Source organism: Psammomys obesus, unplaced genomic scaffold, assembly GCF_907164565.1.
Source record: "Psammomys obesus unplaced genomic scaffold, mPsaObe1.curated_primary_1811, whole genome shotgun sequence".
Taxonomy (NCBI): domain Eukaryota; kingdom Metazoa; phylum Chordata; class Mammalia; order Rodentia; family Muridae; genus Psammomys; species Psammomys obesus.
The window spans coordinates 2368130-2377712 of NW_026596240.1; the positions used below are offsets into that span (position 1 = coordinate 2368130).

General features: G+C 42.3%; 1 protein-coding gene across 1 annotated transcript in view; it reads right to left on the minus strand.

The window, feature by feature from the left end:
- Dnah6 (dynein axonemal heavy chain 6) overlaps positions 1-8053 on the minus strand; it is a 200961-nt gene extending 192908 nt beyond the window's left edge. The window contains exons 1-3 of the mRNA XM_055596419.1: positions 7829-8053; positions 2825-2986; positions 165-427 (exon numbers count right to left, since the gene is read on the minus strand). Coding sequence (XP_055452394.1) covers positions 165-427; positions 2825-2986; positions 7829-8053 — 650 coding nt within the window. The remainder of the gene's footprint in view (positions 1-164; positions 428-2824; positions 2987-7828) is intronic.
- Positions 8054-9583: the final 1530 nt, after the last annotated feature.

Genomic DNA, 9583 nt, shown 5'->3' on the forward strand with positions numbered 1-9583 from the left:
GATATAAATAAAATTACTGCATGCGGAGTCATTTATAATTGGGAGATAATCAAAATTACTTTTGATCATATTTATCATTAGTGCCAAATCAGTTCTGGGTAATTTTTATGGTATTACTTGTGATTTGTTACTTTAAATGAACTGCTTTGTAAATGAGAACTCACTTTAGATTATATGTGTCATATTCAATGGAAGACTTGGGCACTGCTGAAATCATGTACAGGAATCCAAGGTGTTCATTCTCCTGTAATATTTTGATGATTTGCAAGGGATCTTTAATGTTGGCTTTAATGACTTCTTCTCGGTCATGGAAGGTGTACTTGGGATAACTTGAAGACCTCTTTTCAAAGAGCCCTCTTCTTCTAGTCCCCGTGCGCGGCAGTTTAGACGGAGAAGGGGAATACACATCAACGGAGAGTCTATGGCTCTAAACAAAGACAATTGTATTAAGCATGAATTTCTGCAAAAAGACAAAAGATAAAAGGCAGAGACACAAAATCCTCTCAAAGAGGAGCAGAATGGCTGTCCTTAAGGAGTGGCATCTCAGTTCTCCCCATTCCTGAACCACACACAGTCCTGCTCTCTGACAGCATGCTTGTTACAGCCACATGCTGCTCGGTCTCTGGGCTCCACCCCTCTCCTTGCTCAGGCGTGCCGTATCTGCCTGCTCTCCGCCTTAACTTATTTGATACTTTCTGGTGAATGCAATCTTAGCTGCCATTATAACTTGTAATAAACTTCACTTCTTTGTGAAGCATAGGGATGGCTACACCGAATACTTGGAAATCATTGCTGTCACAGCCTTTGGGAAGCATTTATTTTGTTAAGGGAACAGTGCTTCTCAAATATCAGTGTACTTGTGGATTAGGGCGGAGGCATGGGGCTTGCTTAAATGCAGGTTCTGAGGAGGGACTGCTGGGATCACGCCGGCATCTCTAACCTGCCCACAGAAGTGGAAATGGTGGGTAGCTGGACCACACTCCTGAGCAGGGAGGCTGAGTGTCGCCCTCGCTGTGCTCACGCCCCCATGCTTGGAGCAGCAATCTGGGCAATCCATATTCTAAAAAAAAACATAGCGTTTTCTTTCTCCCGGGCGTCTCCTTTCCTCCACATTTCTCTTTAGTCCTTTTTAGCAAATTCCTTCTATTGCAACCAGGAACTGTGCATTGCTCAAAGCCGTCCTTCCTGTTCAGCCATCCCTTCTAAGGAAGACGCCCACAAATTTCTGTTTTCTTCTAACCCTCAAGATTGGGAGGCCTGTTTTATGCCAAGTGAATCAGCTAATGAGAAGTCAACATTTTCCTGGCTCTACTTACATTGTCCCTCAAGAAAGAGGAACAGCTTCTCCCATTTCTATTTCTTTCTTAGTTATCTATAATCGCTTAAAGCAGTGGTTCTCAACCTGTGGGTCGCAACCTCTTTGTGGATGAACTAACCCTTTCACAGGGCTCACCTGAGATCATCAGAAAAAAAAACAGATATTTACATCATGATTCATAACAGCAGCAACATTATAATTATTAAGTAGCAACAAATTTACAGTTTGGGTCACTACAGCATGAGGAACTGTATTAAAGAGTAGCAGCTTTAGGGAAGGCTGAGAACCACTGACTTAAAGTCATGCTCTGACGAGTCCTTCTCAAGGTCACTTCTAAGAGAACTATTAGGCAGTTGAGTGCTTTATAATTTCTTTTGGACTACCTTGGTTTTTTTTTTTTTTTTTTTTTTTTTTTTTTTTTTTTTTTTTTTTTTTTGTTTTTTTTTTTTTTTTTTTTGTTTTTTTTGTTTTTTTTTTTTTTTTTTTTTTTTTTTTTTTTTTTTTTTTTGAGTTAGGGTCTCACTATGGAGCTCTCGATGTTCTGGAACTTGCTGTGTAGACCAGGCTGGCCTTGAGCCCACAGAAATTTGCCTGACCCTGCCACCTAGGTATTGGGATTAAAGGTGTGCACCACGATGCCTGGCTTGATCTCTGTTTTATTGCCCCTCTTCAAAGTTTCCCAAGTTCCCCACTTCTGGTAAAATTTATTACAAATTTCAAATAATTAGATATATATAATAAATAGACATAACATTATATATAATACCATTAACATGAAAGAAAATGTCAGAAGACAATAAAGATACCAGATTTTCACTACATGATTTTCCTTTTCTGTGCTCATTTTCCTTAGAAATATTCTATTTTCCAAATGTGGGTAACCTTTTATCCATATTCTTAGGAACTAAAAGCATGTGAGCAGAACTATAAGGCAGTTGAGTGCGTTATAATTTCCACTGACTACACGATGTCTTTTGGGCTACCAAAAAAAGCAGAACACTGGGCAGTTTAAAAGAGTGCTTAGTGAGATAAAAAGTTAATAAACTGTAACTAACATTTAAAAAAATGAAAAAGAGAAAAAAAAGAATATTAATCTTGTAGAACCCCTGCTTAGATGTAGCCCATGATAGCTCAGTATCCAAGTGGATCCCCTAGTAAGGAGAACAGGGACTGCCTCTGACATGAACTCAGTGGCTGGCTCTTTGACCACCCTCCACTGAGGGAGGAGCAGCCCTGCTAGGCCACGGAGGAGGACACTGCAGCCAGTCCTGAAGAAACCTCATAACCTAGGGTCAGATGGAAGGGGAGGAGACCTCCCTTATCAGTGGACTTAGAGAGGGGCGTGGGAGGAAATAAGGGAAGAGGGTGGGATTGGGGGGAATGAGGGATGGGGCTACAGCTGGGATACAAAGCAAATAAAATGTAATTAATGTAAAAAATAAAAATTAAAAACACACACACACACACACACACACAAAGAGTGCTTAGATGTCTTACATCTCATACCTGCTTCCTTTTTAGAGCCTCTGAAGACGGTTGACTAGAAACTGATGGTCTTTCATCTGTGCTTACAGGTGGCTTAAGGATTCCAGAGAGCAGTAGTTGTTGTCGATTCTGTTCATATATGTATTCTGGCTGCTTATGATCTTGGTAGGTTTTTAGCATTGGCTTTGGGGAGTAAGAGATGGAGTTATCTTGTTAATGTCATTGCAGACTTTATTCTTTACTTTATTCTTTGGATTCTTGCCCTTTCGGAAACTGATCTCCTCTGTTCTAAGTTCCTATCCAAGCCACAGTCCTCTTGCTTCCTGTCCCTCATCTGCTGCTCAAATAAGACTTTTCTGTTTGGTGGTCAACACTTCTACAACTAAGTTTAAGAAAAGCTTAGAACCATGGAATCACTTGCCCCTAAGGAACTGTGACAAGTTTACTACCACTCAACTGCAGGAAGAAACAAGCAGCACACAAGCCCATGTGCTGAAGGAAACAGGGCCAAGGCTCTGGGATACAAAAGGACTCTCAGAGCGGGGCAAGCAAACACTTCCAGCAGATACTCAGCATTAAAGAGGCCATTTTCCACCCTGGTTAACTTTGGTTAACTTGACACAAACCAGAGTCATGTGAGAAGAGGGAACCTCAATTAAAGAATTGCCTGCATCAGACTGGGCTGTGGGCATGTCCATGGGGCACTGTCTTGATGAACGGTTTGTGTGGGAGGGCCCAGACCACAGCAGGGTGAGTGGCGCTAGGAGGTATGAAAAAGCAGGCTGATCAAGGGGCAGAGAGCAGCATTCCTCCATGGTCTCCTCCCACCTCGAGCCTCTGCTGTGGCTCCCCGGGTGATGGCCTGCAACCTGTAAGTGGGAGTGAGCCCTTTGCTCTCCAGGTTGCTTTTAGTCACAGTTACAGCAACCAAAAGCAAATTAACAACAGATTCTCAAAAATTTCTGTTTTGGGTAAGAATTATGAAGTTGTAAATAATTATATCCAAAATACTGTTTCACCTTCTTCTAATACTTGGGGGAAAGGTAAGAATTTGCTGTGTAGCTGGTAGAGGCTTCCTTCATGATTTTCCTGTACTGTACACGTTTTCCTGACTACAATTCCCAAAGCCATACACAATCTGTCTTAGTCACTCTTCTATTGCTGTGAAGAGACACCATGAGCACGGTAACACTTTAAAGACAGAACATTTAATTGTGGGCTATCTGGCAGTCTCTGGGGCTTAGCCCATTATCATCACGGTGGGGGGCACAGCGGCAGGCACGGGTGATGGAGAAGTGGCCGAGAGCTACTTACTGATCAGCAGGCAGAGAGAAGAGCGAGACTGAGCCTGGTGTGGGCTTTTGAAACTTCAAAGCCCACTCCCAGTGACCCGCTCCCTACTCCAACAGTGTCACAGCTCCTAATCCTTCTAATCCTTTCAACAGTCGCTGCCTGGTAACTAAGCATTTAAATGAATGGGGCAATGGCGGTCATTCTTTCAAACCACTACACAACCTCACCAACAATAATTTTACCATTGAAACCAAGTGTGAACCCTTCAAATTCCAATATAGGCTTTAGAGGCAGACTGAAGATATCTTAGCAGCTTGGCTCTAACAGGCTTGCAAAGATCTATACTAAGACAAAGTCCCAAATTGCGAAGCAACTTCAGAGACATGAATGTCAATTGAATGAGAGAGACACAATGGGAGCAAAGAAAAGAGAGGATCCAGATAAATGCAGGGAAAGAGAGCAGAACATAGAAAACACATGGGTTTGTTTATGTTGTGTGTAGGTATGTTCAAGTACATGTGTATTCATATGTGTGTGGTGGGCAGAGAACAGCTTTGGCTATCATTCCTCAGGTACTGTTCACCTCATTTTTTTGAGACGGCCTCTCATTGTCTTGGGACTAGCCAAGTAGACAAGGCTGGATAGTTAGCCAGTCCAGGGATCTGCCTGAATACTGTGTTGGTTTGTCTGATATCTTGAGTTCAATCCCTGGACCCTACTACCTGGTGCAAAGAGAGTGCTGACACCCACAAATTGTCTTCTGACTTGCATATGCCTCCCCCATATGGCACATGTACCCCAAAAATGTAATTTTAAAACATGTAGGTAATTAAAGATATTCTAAGAACATTTTACAGTCTGCAGGGAACTGTTCTTGTTCTTGGGATTGCAAGTGAAAGTATTTGAGAGTCAAGTATTATGCTCACAACTCACTTTAAACAACAAGGCAACAAGCACCTATAGGTGTGCAGACAGGATAACATGAGTAGAACATCACACGAACAATTCTTGAATTGAATTGCACTGTTCTTTCAGCATTCCTTTGAAACTTTGGATAAACTTTGGTCATTTCTAAACATGGAGACAGGGAGCTGAGACCGAAGTAAGAGATGAGTTTCTGTAACACTGATTCTCCTGAAAACAGACTTTATTCTGGGCCAGTGAGACAGTTCAGAGGATAAAGGTGCTTGCAGCTAGTGCTTAAGACCTGAGTTTACTCCTCTGAGCCATATGATAGAAGGACAGAACTGATTCTCATAGATGTCTACATACGTTTTACACACACATACACACACACTCTAAATATATATAAAAACATTTAAAAAATAAATGACTTTAAGGCAAATTAGGCAAAATTCAACACTGTTAATGCTGCTCCTTATATTTTTCATTGGGGTGTTTATTTACAACTTTTCATAATAAAATAGAGACAAAAATAAATTTAATATGCTGTAAACTCTTTCACAAAATCAACAGCAAACATCAACCACCCTAAATACTAAAGCCATAATTAAAATAATTAATATCACCATTACCTTTATGTTGGGAGCCGCTGTTCTACCAGCTGCTTTAATATTTTAATCTCAGCGGAAAGACTGCTTTTACCAGGCCTTCACTGGAGTCAGGGAAGAATTTCCAAGTCTATCTCTTTTTGTTTGTGACAGCAGGTGGGATAGCTTGTCAAAATCACACCTCTTGTTTCACCTCCTTGTGATTTAAGTCATTGTGCTGAACTGCTTTTACTTTGGCTCAAAAGCAGTCTGAAATAAAGCTAGGCATCTAGTCTCCACTAGAGCCTCTCGGAAAGGTCCCATGTGCTGTGTGTTAGTTTATTAATCTTAATCCTCACTCCTGACTCAAGAACCATTCGACTCTGTTGGCAGGCTCTGGCACCTTTAGTATTTGTTTTAGCTACTTTTTTTTTTTTAATTTCTGTAAAGGGACACCATGACCACAGCAACTTATATTTAACTGAGGTGAGTCCATGACCACCAGGTTGGTAAGCAAGGTAGGAGGCAGGCAAGCACAGCACCAGAGAAGTAGCTGAGCGTTTTCATCTGACCCATGAGCAGGAGGCAGAGAGAGAGACTTCTGAAACCTCAACGGCTCTCAACTTGTTCCTCAAACTGGGAACCAGACACTCAAGTAGATGAGCCTATGTGGACCGTTGTCACTCAAACCACTATAGAATTCAATTCTTAGTTTGTGTTAGTACGCCTAGAACAATTACCTTAAAGTAATTCCTCAAATGCTTATGTGTTGAAGGCTCGGTTCTCAGCCAGTGATACTACTAAGAATGATAGAAACAAGGAAAGGGGCCGACTTGGGTAAAGCAGGTTGTCTGGGGCATACACTGAAGAGTACCTACGGCCCTTAGAGCCTTCCTTTCTCTTTCTGCTTCCTGGCTGCCATGAAAGAGCAGCCTCCTCCATCACACACTCTGAGTCATCAACACATTCCTCTGCCTTGTTGCAGTTTCAGAGCAATAAGGCTGGCCATCCAGGGACTGAAGCCTCTGAAGCTGGGAGCCAAAAATAAACCTTTTCTCTTTAAGTTGATATTTTTGGGTATTTTGTCACAGTGACAGAAATTTACAAAATAAAGATTCAGAAGAAAAGTTTTCTACCGCAGGCCAAATAAATGTTTTAGGTGTTGCAGGCCGTAGAGTTTCTATTACAACTATATAATTCTGTCATAGTAGCAGAAAAGAAGTCTTGGGCATTATGCAAACAAATGGATGTGGCAGCAATCAATCAGAAAAGGTTAGGGAGTTCAATTTGACCTGTGGGTCATAGTTTGAAAACTAAATAACCTAACTGGTTTAGTCACGAGGAAATAAAGAGTTAATAATATATGTTATATACATAGATATCTGTTATAGCATAATATGTTTTATATATATAGTTTACAAACAAAAGCTGAACATTAAGTATGAGAATTTAAAAAGATATTACTGACAATGAACAGAACTATTTAATTTTACTTTTGTGTATGTGTCTGAGTGTGTGTGAATGCCCATAGCAGCCAGAAAGGGGTGTTGAATTCCTGGAGCTGTAGCTTCAGGTGGTTGTGATAGGAATTGAACTCAGGTTCTTCAGGAAAGCAGCAAGCGCTCTTATCAGCCAAGTCAGCTCTCCAACCCCCCTGGCAGGGACTTCTTTCAAAGCAAGAAACAAAATTAAAATAGTCAACCATCAATTTTACAAAAAAAGGATAGGAATTAATTACAGAAAAAACTACTCATGCACTAAAAACAAACAAAAGAATAAATAAAGCCAAGTATGAAATATGAAATTTAATGTTCAATGGGAAATAGGACATGAAAATCTCCATAGATACAGGAAATAACAAAATGTAATGCTTATTTTAATAAAAATTATTGTACTATAACCTACATCAACAATATGAACCATTGTAAATCTGGATGTCTAGCAAAACTAAAGAACTGATAGCATCCAATCCACGTATGTGTGCGTGTTCACACCTCGCCTCCATTCTAGGAGAAAAAGTAGTTCTATGTTTCTGGAGGGCAACTCGAAGCACTTTTCAAAGCTATATTGGAGGCAAAGGCAGGCAGACTGACATAAGTTCAAGGCTAGCCTGGTCTGCATAGCACATTCCAGATCAGCCAGGGCTACATAATGAGAACCTATCTGAAAAACTGAGAGAGAGAGAGAGAGAGAGAGAGAGAGAGAGAGAGAGAGAGATTTGTTTGCTTGAGTCTTCCCTTACCAGAGGCTCCAGTTTTACAGGCTGCTGTCGCTTTCTTGTCCTCTCTTGAGCTTTTGTAGTGTGCCTAAATATCAGGGTTTGAGGGTCGTGTTCATGTTCTTTGAGTGTTAAATAATTCTGAACTCCTTTTGCTTTTATATTGTTTAGTCTGGTAAGCACGGGATTTTCTTCCTGCTGTTCAATAGTTTTCAGGTCAATATTACTCTCTCTGGCTTGGAAAGACATCTTTATCCTACACGAGTGGGATAAAGAAAAGAAAAAAAAAGGTGCAAAGTTGAACAAAATTGGAGAGAGATGTGGGGAGTGGTAAGAGAATTAGGGAGAAGTGAAATCACATACTTTCCCCCAAAGTAAACCAATCAAAGCTCTTGTGGTCTTCCCCAGCAGAGTGCTTGAACCAGAGGAAGAAAGATAGCCGAGTGTGCCTGGGCTTCAGGAAGCCCAGCTTTGGGGACGGCACTGGCTTGGGTTTGGAAGGACAAAGGGGAGGGCATTGAACACGAAAATTCTCATATCTGAGTTTGCAAAACATCTCCCAGAGAACGCGCTTTTTCAAATGCAAGTAAGAGGGCTAGGGGGATGGCTCCGTCTGTAAAATGCTTGCTACTCAAGTGCCTTAGTGTTTCCATTGCTGTGATGAAACACTGACCAAAAGCAACTTGGGGACCAAAAGCAGCTTATAGTCCAACTCTTGAAGGGAAGTCAGAACAGGAACTCAAGGCGGGAACTGACGAAAAGGCCATTAAGAAATACTGCTTACTTGCTCCTCGTGGCTTGCTCAGACTACTTTCTTATATAAGCCAGGACCACCTGCTCAGGGGTGAAATAGCCTGCAGTAAACTGGACCTTCAATCATCAACCAAGAAAATGCTGGACAGACAAGACTTTAGGCCAATCTTATGGAGGCTTTCCATCCGTGGAGAGGCGAAGCTGAGTGGCTCAGGGTTCAGGGCTCAGGGCTCAGGGCTCGGTTCCACTGGACTCACCAAGCAGTTCAAAAGCTACGTTCCTGAGGGATCTCCAGACGCTGGGAAATGCCTGGTCTGGGTACAGTAAGCCAGGTGGTAAAATGTTTCCCGTTGCTTAGCAACCACTGGGACTCCAAGGACGCTCCGTGCGCCAAGGAGGAGCCGGTAGCTGCAGGCTAGTCTCGGGGAGCCTGTGCTGCTTTTGCTCTGCGCAGCCAGGAGCCAGCCAAGTACTTGAGCCAATCAGCGTCTCCGGAGCGTTTGACGTCACTAGTTCTCAGGGAGCAGGCGCAAATTCCTTAGGATGGAAATCGCAGGCCGGGTAGACTGCAGGCTTAGGTGGTTAGGTCTTTCTGTATGTTCCTTCGTTGGCGAACGGTCCATGATCTTTGATCCAGCCTCCTTCAGGAATCTGTTGTCTCTCAGGAGTCTGACTTGAGATTCGGCTATCTCCTAAAATCCCGGGGGTGAAAGAATCGAGAGTCATGGGAGAGGGGTGGGTGGACCGTGAGACCCCTTTCACCTGCCTCGAGGAACTGCTTGGCAGAGACTGGTTTTCAACCTTCCCTGCAAAATGTCATAATCACTGCTGGAACTACCTTCGTTTTCATGCCTTGGATGGCGACCCCTTCAGTGAAGCCGAGAAACAACGGCACAGACCTCATTTAGCATGCTGGTTGGAAGCCACCTACCTCCAAGAGGATTATATGGAGCTGGAGTAGAGATTACTGATAACTCAGTCTAAACCACCACCCCTCACAACCACCTGAGTATTGAGCTGACATTT